We start from the raw sequence: 15733 nt of genomic DNA on the forward strand, positions 1-15733 counted from the left end.
CCAGATGCTTGTGCCCCTTGTGCATCTGGCTTAAGTGGGTCCTGGGGACTCGAACCTGGTTTCTTTGGCTTCACAGGCAAATGCCTTAACCGCTAAGCCATTTCTCCAGCCCTCTCTCCCCCTTTTTCCTAAATAAAAATAAAATATATTATAGCTGGGCATGGTGGCGCACGCCTTTAATCCCAGCACTCTACGAGGCAGAGCTTGGAAAATAGTGAGTTTGAGGCCACGCTGAGATTACAGAGTGAATTCCAGGTCAGCCTGAGCTAGAGTAAAACCCTATTTCGAAAAAGCAATAAATAAATAAAATAAGCTGTTTTAATAAATAAAAACTTAAAATATTAAAAAATAACAAAAGGACTGGGGGCTGGAGTGGTGGCTCAGCAGCTAAAGACACTGGAAGGCCTGGGTTCGATTCTCCGGTGCCCACGTAAAGCCAGATGCACAGAGTGAGCCTGCATTTGCAGCGCCCGGAGGCGCCGTCAGGCTCACAACTCACTCACTCTGTCCCTCGGTCGGGATACCGACCAACACCTGGAGGTCCCACGAGATGGAGCGCTCGCTGCAAGGCGCCGCAGGCGCACTCCAAGTAGAAACAAGACAGGGCTTCGCTGAACGAAAGATGAAGAACCAAGGGTAAAACTCGACGTTCAAGGTTTCTTTTCCTAGGTTCCCATCCCTGACAAAACAACCTTAGTTGTAAAACAGTGCCATGAATTAGAGCGGACACTGCGGTCAGCACCACCCCCTCCCCCCGCCGCTGTCCCCGCAGCCCTCGTCCCCCCTCGCTCTGGACACGGCCGACCACCACCACTTTCCCTGCCGCCCAGGCCCTTCCCACACAAATCCAGTCCCGGGAACCTCGTGCTCCACGCCCCGGCTCCGAGCCCCGAACACACAGTCCGGGACGACGGCTGAGGCCGGTGCTCTGTCCCCCGGGGACCCGGGCACGAGACGGACTTCGCCTGAGCCGGCGTGTCCACCGCAGAGACTCCGGAGCCCACCCGAGGCCGCTCGGGACCAAGGCAGAAAGAAGTGTCCAGACTCCCAGGAAAGCTCGGCTGTGCAGCCCGAGGCCAGGGCGAACCCGGACGGGCGGGAGACCCTCTGGTCAGAGCCCGCCGCACTGTCCTGACGCTGTCGGAAGAAAGGACCCACCGGGGCCTCGCGGACGTACGATGAGGAGTCCCAAACACTGCAGTGCCCTTACTCCCCACGTCACCAGTATGCAAGCGAAATGAACCACAGCAGCAAAAGGTGCCCTCTCTGAGGCTCGAACTCAGGACCTTCAGATTATGAGACTGACGCGCTGCCTACTGCGCTAAGAGGGCAACGAAGCACACTGCAGGAATGGATGGGTTTCTTTTTGTCTCCGGCCAGGTTCACTCCTAGATTCCAGTTTTCATCAGGGTCACAAGCACTGGGTGATATTTCCAAACAGGCCTGCATAGCTTCCCTTCAGGTCCTGGTGGGAGCCTCACACCCACAGGACTCCTCGTCTCTGCCCCGCATCGCACCTCCTCTTTGTCTTGTTCTGCATCTTCGTTCCCTTCATTACTGCAGTCCATCACTTACCTTCTTCCTGGAGGCCTGTTGGAACGTCAAGCTGTCCTTAACAGCTAGTGAAGGAACACTCCGCCCCCAAACGTGCCTGGGAGACAAGTTAGTGTAAACCTGACTTGCTGTGTTGTCTGGAATATTCCGAAACCTCCAAAGATCGCATACTGATTGTTTAATGAGACCTCGTGTTTTCTTCACCCACGTCCCAAAAGCTCTATTAAAGACTTGATTCAAGCTGGGCATGGCATGAGTTCGAGGCCAGCCTGAGACAACAAAGTGACTTCCAGGTGAGCCTGGACTAGAGTGAGACCCTACCTCGAAAACAACAACAAATAATTCTGGAGAGATTGCTCAGCAGTTAAGGACTTACCTGCAAAGCCTAAGGCTTGATTCCCCAGTACCCACGTAAGCCAGATGCACAAGGTGGCGAATGTATCTGTATCTGCATTTCATTTGCAGTGGCTGGAGTCTCTGGCGTGCCCAGCCCCCCTCCACCCAACAAATAAAATATTTTTAAATAATTTTATTTACTTGCAAGTAGAGATAGGAGAGAGTGTGAATGGGCAAGTGCCTTAAGTGCTGAACTATCTCTCCAGCCCTAAATTTAAAAAAAAAGAAAGAAAGAAAGAAAAAAAAAAGACCTGATTCCTATCTTTCTCCACACCCCAATGTATTTTTGCTCTGTAGCCCTATATCATGATCCCAATAACAGAATAAAAAACTCGTAACAGACTCCCCTGGGCTCAGCTTTAGTGTTTGCTGCTGTAAATCTGCCTGGAAACAGCTGAGGTCCTGCAATCTCTGGAAAGTGCCGTTTAAACTCCCTCTTTCTGATGTGTCCCTTCTCCCATAATGATGTTTGTCTGTGGTGTTCCACACTCTCCTGGGTTCTCCAGGAATAAACCACCGGTGCTCCCAGATCAGTGAAATCTAGAGAACTACACATGGTCTACAGCTAGTTATGCCAGAGCGTTGAGCACTTCGGAGATCTCTCCAAATCCCATTTCGACTGAACAAATAAACAAGATGCTCTTCAGATGAGTTGTGAAAGACTGGAGACAGCTGTGATGACTGTAATTGTGTCAAAAAAAACTTGATCCAGGGCCAGAGAGGACTGCAAACTGCTCCTCCTCCTCCAGGAGACGAGGCTGTGAGGTGTCAAGTAATTTTCTTTTTCCCCCAAGGTAAGGTCTCGCTCCAGCCCAGGCTGGCCTCAAACTCATGGCAATTCTCCTACCTCTGCCTCCCAAATGCTGGGATTAAAGGTGTGCTCCACCACCCGGCTCCAAGGCATCATCTTTTATTTATTTATTTATTTATTTATTTATTTATTTTCCTAAGGTAGGGTTTTACACTAGTTCAGGCTGACCTGGAATTCACTATGGAATCTCAGGTTGGCCTCGAGCTCACAGCATTCCTTCTACCTCTGCCTCGCAAGTGCTGGGATTAAAGGCGTGTACCACCACACCCGGCATCAAGGCATCATCTTTAAGGTGAGGTGCCAAGTCATCATCTTTGGAGCATCTTTAGAAAGAAGTTCCAAGGTGTCTTTTTACTTATTTATTTATTTATTTTTATTTTTTCCAGGTAGGGTCTCGCTCTAGCCCAAGCTGACCTGGAATTCACTATGTAGTCTTAGGCTGGCATAAAACTCACAGTGATCCACCTACCCCTCCTAGCAGCAGCAACTTCAAAGTGAGATACCTTGGCAACATCTTTAGAGGGACGTACCAAAGCATCCTCTTCAGAGGGAGGTGCCCAGGCATCATCTTTAGAAGGAGGTGCCAAAGCATCCTCTTCAGAGAGAGGTACCCAGGCATCATCTTTACAGGGAAGTTCCCAGGAATCGTCTTTGGAGTGAGCTGCAGGAGTGAGGATAAATAGTCACTCTTTTCTAAACTCCAGACTGGCTGGCTGGCACGGGAGGAGAGCTCTCTAATGACAGTTCACAAACTGCAGAGGATGTTCCAATGGCTGCACTGTGTCTCTAACTTCCTGCACCCAGCAAGCACTTTCTGAGCCATAGGTTGGTGGGGATGAGGAGGCTAGAATGAGGTTTCTGTGTCCTCAGCTCCTTGCCCCAGAAACTGTGTTCACGATCCTCAATTCACAGATCTTCCTGCAGCCATTGTCACAACTGCAGGATCTGATGTACCCAGAGCTCAGGGTCGCAGAATGTTGGGGCTGTTAACAACCCCCCCACACACACACACACTCATCTTTTTTTTTGTTTGTTTGTTTGTTTTGTTTACTTCCAAATTTTTATTAAACTTCCATAATTATAAAAAATACCCCATGGTAATATCCTCCCTCCCCCCCACTTTCTCCTTTGAAACTCCATTCTCCATCATACCCCCTCCCCATCTCAATCAGTCTATCTTTTAATTTTGATGTCATGATCTTTTCCTCCTCTTATAATAGTCTTGTGCAGGTAGTGTCAGGCACTGTGAGGCCTTTGGATATCCAGGCCATTTTGTGTCTGCAGGAGCACGCTGTAAGCAATCCTACCCTTCCTTTGGCTCTTACATTATTTCTGCCACCTCTTCCACATTAGACCCTGAGCCTTGGAAGGTGTGATAGAGATATTACAGTACTGAGCACTGCGGTCATTTCTTTCCATCACAATGGTACCTTCTGAGTCGTCCCAAGGTCACTGCCATCTGAAAAGAAGATTCTCTAACAAAAGTGAAAGTAGCATTAATATAAGGGTATGAACATTAACAGAAGTGCTTACTGGACAGTTTGATAAGCATAGTTTATACATTTAGCCAGCCAGCAGCAGCCATTACACCCTTAGGGTTCATGACTACCCCGTTTTAAGTTTTCAGTATCAGTGATGTATTCACTCCCATGGAGCGGGCCTCCAGTCCAATTAGACGGCAGTTGGTTTCCCCCATCACAGACGTGCCATTATTGCACTCGTTGGCTCATTTGGCCTGGCTGGCCAAATCTAAGGCTCGCAGTGTCCACTGTTGAATGTCTTCACTGGTGATGTCTCTTTCTCCCATTTAACTGCATGCAGCATGGCTTCTTCCAGGTTTCTGTCAGCCACATACTCATCTTAAGAGGTCACACACGGGAGGCTTCCTTGTCAGGGAAATCCGGGATGCGTCGCTCGGGTCGGCGCAGAGCTTCTGTCCCCCACCTTGGTGGCCAGAACCAGGGCGCGGACCTCCTCACGGTGTAGGAACCCCGGGTGCAGCCATGAGCGCAGAGGCTGCAGCGGTGGCCACGGGTTCGCGCCCGCGGGCCGGCGATGGAAACTCCTCTCATGTGCCTCCTTCTGCCCGGCTGGATCCACGAGGGCCCGGTGGTCGCTGCTGCTGGGCCAGGAATGCTGGGCGTGCCGGAGCACCGCTTGCAGTCCGGCGGGCAGGGTTCACCCCGGTGTCCAGGAGAACGGGTTTGCCGTGTGTGGAGGAGGGGAGGGCGGCGCGCCGAGGGGCCGAGCGCGCTTCCCTGGAGCCCGCGGAGCCTGGCGCGGGCGGGGCTGGCGGTGCCCTGGGTGCCCCGAGCGTCCCCGGAACCAGCCCCAGTCCTGGGTCACCCGACAGGGACCTTTGTTCAGAATTTTATTTCTACAGGAATTTTGACCTCGGAACAGAGCGAAGTCGAAACATTTTCTCAGTTCCAAGACAAACTTTTTTAAAAAAAGAAGTTTCCTTTGGCGCCAGTATAAGCTTTTCAATTACCTATCTGGGGGATCAGACAAGCGTCCTCCTTTCATCTGGCCGGTTAGCTCAGTTGGTTAGAGCGTGGTGCTAATAACGCCAAGGTCGCGGGTTCGATCCCCGTACGGGCCATTTGTTTTATTTGTTCCTAAGTGTTTAACTAATACCTAGTTCTCTGGTTTAAAAAGCTGTCATAAAATAAACCTGAAGGAGAACAGGCACCGGAATTTTCACCTGGGAAGAGCGGATAAAGGAACTGAGAGGAGGAAAAACCTCTGGAGCAGAAAGGAGTGTCAGGTTGCATTTCCCAAGATGCCCAGCTCTCTACATCTCATGCAAGTTCCGGGGTCTTCCTCTGCCCCTGCCCCCAGAGGGAGTCCACTAAACCATGCCCCCCCCCCCCCCCAGTAACCGGGTCCTCGCATTCCACGACATCTTCATCTCCAATTCTGTAGCGGAAGAAAGTGAGCCCCGGCTGCAGAGGTTGGAGCTGGGACCTCCGGGACATGGGGGCCATGGCTGTCCCAGCAGGGTTCCAAGGCTTTTTGGAAACAGCCGCTAAGGGAGGATTATCACCTGTGTCTTGCAACCAGATCCGCAGGGAGAGGGCCCGCTGAACAGTTTCGCGCTCCAAAAGAAAAATTCTCACATGCTTCCGCTCGGTTTCGAACCGAGGACCTCTCGCGTGTGAGGCGAGCGTGATAACCACTACACTACGGAAGCTACCATAGCATAGGTCCTGGCTGTCCTGGGAATCACAGTGATCTTCCTCTCTCTGACCCCAGTACTGAGATTAAAGGTGTGTTCCACAGGCTTCTCCTCTGTTTTGATGTCATCATTTTCCATTCCTAATATGCGGCTCTTGTGGAGGTAGCATCAGCCACTGTGAGGTCGTGAATATCAAGGCCACTTTGTGTCTGGAAAACAGTATTGTAAACAGTCCTCCCTTCCTTTGGCTCTTGATTTCTTTCCCCTGGCCATTCCGTAATGGACCCTGAGCCTTGGAGGATGTGAAAGAGATGTCTCAGTACTGAGCGTTCCTCTGTCACTTCTCAGCACTACGATGACTTTTGAGTCACCTCAGTGGTCACGCCATCTGAAAAGAGAAGCTTCTTTAACCAAAAGTGAGAGTAGTATTAATACATGAACATAAACACAAGTATTTAGAGGGCAGTTTCTGGGAGCAATATATCCATTTAGCCAGAAAACAGTAGTTCCTCCCTCCCACCCACCACCCCCAGCCCCGATTATGACCTCCCCAGCCATTAGCTTTTGGTTCGGTTTTCAGTACCAAGAATATCCTCTCCTGGAGCAGGCCTCAAGTCTAATCAGAGAGCAATTTGTTTCCCCCATAAACAGACATGCCACCTTTGCACCAGTTGGTTCATTTGGCCTGACTGGCCAGTCACAGAGCTTGCAGGGTCCAGTGCTGGTTAAGACCTTTGATGACTTTTCTTCCCCAACAGGTGCACAGCTCTTTCCAGCATCCTGACAGCTCACCAACAGGAAGGAGGCTTCCAGCTCAGCTTGGTTTCTCAGTGACCCAAGCTGTGGTGTCTTGGGCAATAGTGTCCAGGATTCCATTCTTGCTAACACGTGTCCTGAGGAAGTCATATGCTCACGTTAAAGGCAATAAGCAAAACCAAACCACAGGTAAAAACCATAAGGAGTAAGAGAGGAGATCGCAGCCCTGGGCGGTGGGGCTGAGTGAAGGAGGGCGGGGTAAAGGGGCAGATGCGGGATCCTTGGGCGAAGAAGCGCCTGTGCTGTGGAAGGAGATGTATATGTGTCTGCTGAAAACTCACAGAGAGGAAGGATGGAAAAACCTGGAGTCAGAGCCACCTTAATAAGAACATTGTTGCTGAGAAGAAGTGACAGGACTGCTCAGCACTGAAACATCTCAATCACACCTTCCAAGGCTTAGGGTCCGTTGCAGAAGAAGTGGCAGAAAGAATATAAGAGCCAAAGGAAGGGTTGGACTCTTTACAACGTGCTCCTCCAGGCACAAAATGGCCTGGATATCCCTGAACTTGCAGTGCCTGGCACTACCTACACAAGACCTTCATAATAGGAGGAAAAGATCATGACATCAAAATAAGACAAACTGATTGAGAGGGGAAGGGGATATGATGGAGAGTGGAGTTTCAAAGGGGAAAGTGGATGGAGGGAGGGAACTACCATGGGATATTATTTACAATCATGGAAGTTGTTAATTATTAAAAAAAAATTTTTTAAGGGCCTGAAGCTGTCTTCAAGGTATGTAGGAATCCTAGGCTGTCGTTGGAGAACTGAGGCCCAAGGTGTAAAACCTGGAGGATGTGGGCGTCGATCCCACTGCCTCTCGCATGCTAAGCGAGCGCTCTACCGCCTGAGCTAATCCCCCACGGTCTACGCTGTTCTCTCAGTCCACAACCTGGTCCTCTCTCCATTATCTGCTATCTCCAGAGCCCAGACTGGTGACCATCAGAGCTATGGGTCCACTCACCCACTGTCTTCTGAAAAGCCATTTTTCGGATAAGAAAAGAGAGTTAAAAGGAAGTGGACGTGGAGAGCACTGAGGGAAGTACATTCCACCTTAAGACAGAATGGACAGGCTGGTTAATCTTTGGTTCCACAGCTCTGTTGATGGCCTCCTGCGTCTAAAAAGAATATATGTTTCCGCCCGGTCTCGAACCGGGGACCTCTCGCGTGTTAGGCGAGCGTGATAACCACTACACTACGGAAACACTCCTACCCTTGAGAGTTTACTCCTTTGAGGGTATGCGTTTGATGCTTTTTTTTTTTTTTTTTGGCAAAGGCTACAATAAGTCAGCTAAATAAGGGTAGTGAAACTGACTGGAAATCAAGCCCTCCGCAGAAGTATAATTTGAGATACTTTCTTCCATTCTGTCTGGGGCCTCTGCTCTGTGGTTCCCTTTACTGTGCAGAGCTTTTGTATGATGTAACCCTATTTGTCCGCTTTTGAGTTTGTTCTTTTGTTTTGTTTTTGAGTTTGTTGGTTCTTTTGTCTGGGAAAGTCTTGTTCTGGGAGACAGGGTTGCAAAGGGCCTCACCTGTGCACTCCATGAAATCCCAGCAACTCGAGAGGCAGAGGTAGGATTGCTGTCAGTTTGAGGCCAGCCTGAGAATGGGACTGCAAGCTAAAGCAAGACTCTACCTCGAATAACAAACAAAAGTTGACTTCCAGTGAGAGAATGACACAACACATCACTCTCTAACAGTATGAGCTGCTGGTGTGGAAGGCTACAACACCTTGAAGACCAGCCTGGGCTACAGAGCATTCCCAGGCTAGTCAGTGGACATTAGCTCAAAATTTGGGCCTGGAGAGATGGCTGAGAGGTTAAAGGTGCTTGCTTGCAAAGCCTGACAGCCTGGGTTTAATTCCCCAGAACCCACAAAGAGGCAGATGCATGGACTTTGCTTGCAGTGGCAGGAGGCCCTGCTGCCCCTATACTTAGATTTCTCTCTTTGCAAATTAATTAATTGATTCAAAGTTGGGGGGGGCTAGAGAGATGGCTCAACAGTTAAAGTTGCCCTCTAAGTAGAGCATGCATCTGGAGTATATTCTCAGTGGATAGAGTCACTGGAGAGCTTATTTCCTGGTCTTATTTTTATAAAAGGTAACTATTTTATTTAAAAAATAATAAAATATTTTGAAATATGGAATACAACCAGTAGTGCAATAGTCTGTCATGTGCATAACCACCTGCTCTCCCACTGAATGTAAGGCCTGCTCCACAGGAGGGAGTTCATGCTTGATACCAAAAGCGTCGTCAAAAGCCTATACCTGGGAGGGTCATGAGCCCTGGGGAGATTTGTTACTGTTGTCTGGCTAAACAGATGTCTCATGACCATCAAAATGCCCTCTAAATACTTATGTTTTTGCCCATATGCTCTCAATTTTTTTTAAAAAAATATTTATTTATTTGAGAGAGAGAGAATTGGTGCACCGGGGCCTCCAGCCACTGCAAATGAGTTCCAGATGCGTGTGTCCCCTTGTGCATCTGGCTCACAGGGGTCCTGGGAAATCTAACTGAGACCCTTCGGCTTCGCAGGCAAACACTCTAACCGCTAAGCTATCTCACCAGCCCTGCTCTTAATTTTGGCTAGAGAAGCCTCTCTTTTCAGAGGGTGACCGCTGGAGTGACACAAACTCATCAAAGTGCAGAGAAGAAATGATAGTGGAGTGTTCGGCACACAGGGAGATACCTTTACCACACCATCCAAGGCTCAGGGACCATTACGGAAGAGGTGGTGGAGAATGCAAAACCAGAGAGGCAGGGAGGAGTGCTTTGCAACACTCTCTCCCAGACACACGAGTGGCCTAGATGTCCCAGCCCCTCCCTGAACCTCTTGAGGTGTGGACCATCCCTGGGAAACTCTTGTTCTGGGAGCCAGGGGCAAAAGGGCCTGGGCACTCACTCCATGGAATCGGGTGCCTGTCTGGAAGGGAGACCAAGGCAAGCTGTGCACCTCTCAGTGAATCAATCCCAAACCCATCCATGGACAGAAACATGACCCACATTTCCCTGTTCCCACGAGGTCTTGACCTGGAGGACCTACTTCTCCCCACTAGAGGCTTGCTTTCCCAAACCTGACTGGTGCCAGGCACTGCTTGAGCCTCTCTCATCTGTGGTAATGAAGTCACTGTAGCTTGTGTCCCTGTGAGCGTGGACAGCTGGGCATTGAGCAAGAGACGCTCGGTGAAGACTGTGCTGATTCTCAGGAGGTTCTATACAAACATCACAGAGCTCTCAAAGGGGGAATTCTTGTAAAATGGGTTCTATAGAAGATACTACTATCTGGGCATGGTGGTGTACGCCTTTAATCCCAGCACTGGGGAGGCAGGGGTATGGAGATAGTCGTGAGTTCAAGGCCACCCTTTGTCTATGGAGTGAGTTCCAGGTCAGCCTGGGCGAGACCCTGCCTGGGGGCTGGGGGGTGGCGGAGGAGATACTACTAAGGCTGGGGAGATAGTTCCATGGACAAAGCTCTCACTGCTTGAGCAAAGTGATATCCAGGGAGAAAACCTACCTCCGGTGAGGTCGAAAGTTGAGAAAAGGCCTGGAAGCTGTCCACTTTCCTCTCTCTAGTCCACTAACCACCCTCCCATTTGCCTACACTCTAGCTGAGAAAGAAACTGTCCTCTTGAAGCTCAGTTCCGGGTTCTGGTAGCTTCAGGTCCTTCACCTCACCAGCTGTTGGAGATTTGAGGGTTCTCTTCTTTAGGAGTGAAAGCAGAAGTTGAACAAGCGTGAGCAAACGGAACAATAAAAAAAACTCAACTCAGATGCCCAGCGTGGCGCACGCCTTTAATCCCAGCCCTTGGGAGGCAGAGGTAAGAGGATTGCCGTGAGGCCACCCTGAGACTACATGGTGAATTCCAGGTCAGCCTAAGCTATAGTGATACCCTATCTCGAAAAAACAAAACAAACAAACAAAAAAAACTCAACTCACATGTCAGGATCACTGGGAGTTCCAGGACACAATAGTGAGCACACACTCACTTGTGATGTTCCTCACTGCTGTAACCAGCTGCTTGCTCAGTTGTCTCCCCATTCCACTGTGTTCCTGGAGGGCACTGCCCTGTGTGTACAGCAACTAATATTCCATTCTGGATTTCCCAATATTCACATAATAAAGCCAGATGCACAAAGTGATGTATGTGTCCAGAGTTTGCAGTGGCAAGAGGCCCTGGCCCACACCCATTCTTTCTCTGCTTGCAAATTGTACGTATAAAATCTCCATGCAGGAGTGAAAAGCTGAGGTGACACACATCAGGAAATAGGTTAATTGTGCCACAGGTAGGCTTACACATGCATGACCTCATGCTGTCCCGAGCCAGGCTCTTCCAGGAAGAGCAGCGACTTGCTGTCTACAAGTCATCTCTGGGATTCTTGAGTAAGGCTTCTATTTTAATTTCTACTTTCAGTTTTCTTTTCAGTTTTGATTTAAGTGGTTGTATCTTTAGGGACACAGTTGAAGATGGGAATGTGTCCACTGATGTAGCCATCGGCAGCCAGCTAGGCTAGGTTCATGGTTAAGCCAGTGGCTGAGCTGTGCACCTAGTGAAGGGAGAGCTTACTGAACTATAAGACAGAAGTTTTCATTCCACCTAGATCACTGCTTTGAATTTTCCCTGTGTGTGTGTGGTCTGTGCGCCATGTGCGTCAGGATTGAAGGCTCTGAATTCATCCCGCCAGTGATCAGAAGAAAGCGGGACATAACTCTCATGACACTTATGAAATATCCAGCCCAAAGAGCCCCAACCAGAAACTTACACCAACAGCTCCACAGTATTAAAAACACACAAATGGCATAAAGAAATTGGATTTATTATGACATGTAATAAACCAAGGGTAGAGTGACATGGACCCATGATGCCATCAGGTACTCTGGAATTTGCACTGTTGTTCCCAACACATATGACAGACACAGTGTGGACTGGCCCAGGGATAAGGGATAGGAGGTGAGGAACGTGGCTGGGGAGATACAGCAGTTCATCTGTTGTCTTTCCTAACATACATGCACCTTTTCCAAGTTATGATATGTATCACAAAAATCTTAGAAAGGGTATTGAGGGGCTGGGGAGATGATGGTTCAAACCGACCAGGGCTCAATCTCCAAGCCACCCAGGTAAACCAGACACAAAGTAGTGCAAGTTTCTGGTGTTTGTTGGCATTGGGAAGAAGTCCTGCCATCCTCCCGCCCCACCCCCTCCAAGGCAGGGTTGCTAGCTTGTGAACATTCTATCAAGTTAGGACTTTATCCTACAGACAAGAAGAGGTTACATGTTTCCTGAAAAATATTCCACCTGACCATGGTGACACAGGCCTGTAATCCCAGCTTCTTAGGATGCTGAGACAAGAGGATTGCCCTGCCTGGACTACAGTGAGATCAGAACAGCAACGGTTAAAAGAGGGTTAAACGAGGGGCGCTGGCCAGGGGTAACTGCACAGCATACACAACCACCTGACCTTGGCAGTGACTCCCACCTGTAAGATAAAAGCACAGTACATGAAAATTTATTGTTCTTTTCTATTTAGTATATTTGGAAGTGTCCAACTCAAACCGAACCCACTAACATCCAGTTTTTTGGTGTAAACTAAATACAAAACAATTTGTTGCTGTTCTAAGTAGTCAATAAATAGTGCAAAGCCTGCATAGACTAGCCAATGTCACTTTAGTTGGGAAAAAAGGTCATTCTTGGAACCTGAACATGAGGTTGTTAAGGCCCTCCACTGAAGAGACAAACAAAATGAAACAGCTATCTACAGTAGTCCTCTTGACAGCATGAAGTCATGGTGAGTATGGATAAGGGAGGCCCACAAAACCTCCAAGTCCCAATCTCCAGCAGTTATTCTTGGTCTGAGGAACAAATGAAACCATCCATCCGCAGGGCACGCCTGCTATCACCCTGGCACCAGGTGGACAGGAAGTAGACGAGGCCCAATACATGTAAGGAGCTCCTACACGTCAGGAATCCTTGACCAGAGACTGTTTCTCCTTGTGCTCCGCAGGTGCTGGGGCACCAAAGATTCTGGCCAGAAGCCCCCTGTTGGAGCGTGCCTGGTCCTGAGCAGCAGCCAGACGGGCCCGTTCCCGCCCACCAGGCCGGGCTGCTTTCTGGGCCCTCAGCTCCTGTTCAGTGGGGCGCTGGGCAAATGTCCAAGAGCCATTCGGGCGGGCAGGGTCTCCATTAGCAGCAAGGAAACGTTGTCCCCGCTCCACACTTTGAAGATAGAAATCAGTCTCCCGTTTCGCCTGGGCAACCTCTACTCTTAGGCGTTGCCTGCGCACCTGACGCTCAAAGGCAAGGTGTTCGCTGAGATGGGACCAAGTAAAACGGTGCAGATACTGTGGGCAGGAAAACAAACAAACCTCAGGAAGGGGCAGTGTAAGAAGGGATAAGAAACAAGAGCTGGGCAGAGCGAAGAAAAAACCACAGGGATGCCTGGGCCCTCACCTTGAGGTTCCACAGATCATAACGGAAGGGGCTGCGCCTTCGGGCACCCATGGGAGTGTTGTGCAGACTGGCCGCCACTCGCTTGGCTACACGCTTGTCCCGGAACTCCACCCAGCCTTCGGTGTAGTCCTTGCTGTACTTGGATCCCTTCTTTCCCCCTGAGGCCGCCGCTGCCTTCTTCTTTTTGCGTTTCACGAACCGGTCTGCGGGCAAAGACCAAGCCGCAGTCAAGGAAGGTAAGGCTGCAGCCACTAGGATGCACCTCTGTTTGGGCATGATGACGCCCAAACCCTCTACTAGCCAGGGTGCCACCGCCCAGTCACTGACTGACCGAGAGGGTATGGTACAGCCTTGCCTTTCTCTAAATTCATTCGTCACACTATTTTAAACCCACACCCAGCCGGGCATGGTGGCTCACACCTTTAATCCCAGCACTCGGGAGGAAGAGGTAGGAGGATCACCGTGAGTTCAGGGCCACCCTGAGACTACATAGTGAATTCCAGGTCAGCCTGAACTAGAGTGAGACCCTACCTCAAAAAAAAAAAAAAAAGTTCGGGAGGCTGAGCTAGGAGGATCGAGTCCCTGAGGCCCGCCTGGGATACAGAGTGAGTTTCCAAGTCACTCTGGCTAGAATGAAAGACCCTGCCTCGAAAGACAAACAATAAATAAAACCCACACACACCCAGCACTAGGGAGGCAGAGGTAGGGGAATTGCCCTAAGTACGAGGCCACCCTCAGACTATAGATTACATATTGAATTCCAGGTCAGCCTCAGCTAGAATGAGACCCTACCTCAACTAATTAAAAAAAAAACAAAACACCAGCCTTCAACGCAATTCCAATTAGTGCGTGTAACACAGAAGTGGAGGGGGGCTAATAATATATGATTTTTCCGAGCACGGTGGTTCACGCCTTTAATCTCAGCATTTGGCAGGCAAAGGTAGGTGGATCACCAAGAGTTCCAGGCCACCCTGAAATTACATAGTGAATTCCAGGTCAGCCTGGGCTAGAGTGAGACGCTGCCTTGAAAAAATAAAAACAAAAAAATAAAGATAATATGCGGTTTATTGGCCTTCGCCGCGATGTTTGAGAATTCAGGCCACAGCCTAGGAGACAGGGGCGTGGAGCCCGCAGGACGCCCTCCCGCCCGCCTCCACCCCGGGCCAGGACCCGGCCTCACCCTCGGCCTGGAAGAAAACGCGTCCGACCTCGCCGTAAGCGCTGAGCAGGTTGCGGACGTGCAGGGGCCGGAATCGAGGCGGGATGTGGCCCAGGTACACGATCCCCGGCACCACCCGCTTCTTGCTGCGGCCGGCCTCGTCTCCAGGCTCCTCCTGCTCCTCCTCCGCCTCCGCACTCACGTCGGGCTCCTCCATCAGCTCGCCCTCCATCGCCGCCTTCGGTTCCTCAGCCGCCATGGTGGATCACGACATAACGGAGCACGACAGCCGTAAAACTGTACGTCGTCCGTGACGTACATCCTGTGCGCCGGATGCGCGGTGGGGTCGAGGTGTTGTTCGGGAAGAGGGGGATAGTTGTAGTTCAGCTACTTTAAAAAAAAAAAGTTTATTGTGGGGGGAGGCAACCGCTTGGTGGTGCACGCCCTTAATCCCAGCACTCGGGAGGCAGAGGTAAGAGGATCGCTGTGAGTTCGAGGCCACCCTGAGACTACAGTTAATTCCAGGTCAGCCTGGGCTACAGCGAGACCCTGCCTCCGGAAAAAGAGTAGTGTATCTATGCGCATAACTGGATTGGCTTTTATTTCCGTGCCTGTGTGTTGCTACCTGCTTCTTCCTTCTGTGCACACTTGTATTGCAAGTACGTGCGGTCCGGGTGCCTGGGGACGCGCGCTCCGTCCGTCGGTGCCTTGCGCAGCCGCAGAATGGCCGCCAGGGGGCGCGCGCCCACCACGAGACTTCCGCCTTCCCCGCACCCGCTCTTCTCGGCCTGCCAGTTCTCGCGAGACGTGGTGTGGGTACCGGGCCTGCAGGTGCCTTAGAGGTCCAAGCTGCTGCAAACGTATGGGTCAGCCAGGCCCTGCTTCCCGTGTGCGGATAAGTCCCTGCGCTCTCTGGAAGGCACCCCGGAGGTGTCTGAAAACCTCCTTTCTCTCTTTGCTTTTTCGAGGTAGGGTCTCACTCTAGACCTGGCTGACCTGGAATTCACTAGGTAGTCTCATGGTGTCCTCGAACTCATGGCGATCCTCCTACCTCTGCTTCACAAGTGCTGGGATTAAAGGGAAGGTGCCCGGGCACCAGCCCCCTTCCAGCCTGTGCAAAACCTCGCGAGCTGGATGACACTCTGCCCTGTGTATTTGGGGCGCACAAGGCAAAGGAACTGAATTGATGTTTTGGGGTGTGCTTGAGACGATCTCATAAAATTCCTCAAAGGGACACAGGCCCCACCGCCACCAGAGTGTCGAAAAATCCGCATCCTCAATTAAAAATAAGTTTTTAAGAAAAGGGAGAGAGAAGGACCCTTGGGAGCCGGGCACCCTTTGGATTCCCCACACCAGCCACGTGCCTTCCCCGAGCTC

At 50.5% G+C, this 15733-nt stretch overlaps 1 protein-coding gene and 5 non-coding genes across 6 annotated transcripts; 1 reads left to right on the forward strand and 5 right to left on the reverse strand.

The window, feature by feature from the left end:
• Window positions 1-1258: 1258 nt before the first annotated feature.
• Trnam-cau lies at window positions 1259-1331 on the reverse strand. The gene has a single exon. It is a non-coding gene; the product is annotated as a tRNA-Met (tRNA).
• Window positions 1332-5289: 3958 nt separating this feature from the next.
• On the forward strand, window positions 5290-5363 carry Trnai-aau. Its single transcript has one exon. It is a non-coding gene; the product is annotated as a tRNA-Ile (tRNA).
• Window positions 5364-5881: 518 nt separating this feature from the next.
• Trnav-cac lies at window positions 5882-5954 on the reverse strand. Its single transcript has one exon. It is a non-coding gene; the product is annotated as a tRNA-Val (tRNA).
• Window positions 5955-7541: 1587 nt separating this feature from the next.
• Window positions 7542-7614, reverse strand: Trnaa-agc. Its single transcript has one exon. It is a non-coding gene; the product is annotated as a tRNA-Ala (tRNA).
• Window positions 7615-7884: 270 nt separating this feature from the next.
• Trnav-aac lies at window positions 7885-7957 on the reverse strand. The gene has a single exon. It is a non-coding gene; the product is annotated as a tRNA-Val (tRNA).
• Window positions 7958-11550: 3593 nt separating this feature from the next.
• Abt1 (activator of basal transcription 1) lies at window positions 11551-14630 on the reverse strand. The gene is made up of 3 exons (XM_004670832.2): window positions 14378-14630; window positions 13198-13400; window positions 11551-13088 (listed from the first exon to the last, which is right to left on the reverse strand). Exons 1-3 carry the CDS (start codon window positions 14613-14615, stop codon window positions 12708-12710), a joined length of 822 nt encoding a protein of 273 aa, XP_004670889.1. The 5' UTR covers window positions 14616-14630; the 3' UTR covers window positions 11551-12707.
• Window positions 14631-15733: the final 1103 nt, after the last annotated feature.

This window comes from Jaculus jaculus, chromosome 13, assembly GCF_020740685.1.
Source record: "Jaculus jaculus isolate mJacJac1 chromosome 13, mJacJac1.mat.Y.cur, whole genome shotgun sequence".
NCBI classification, from domain to species: domain Eukaryota; kingdom Metazoa; phylum Chordata; class Mammalia; order Rodentia; family Dipodidae; genus Jaculus; species Jaculus jaculus.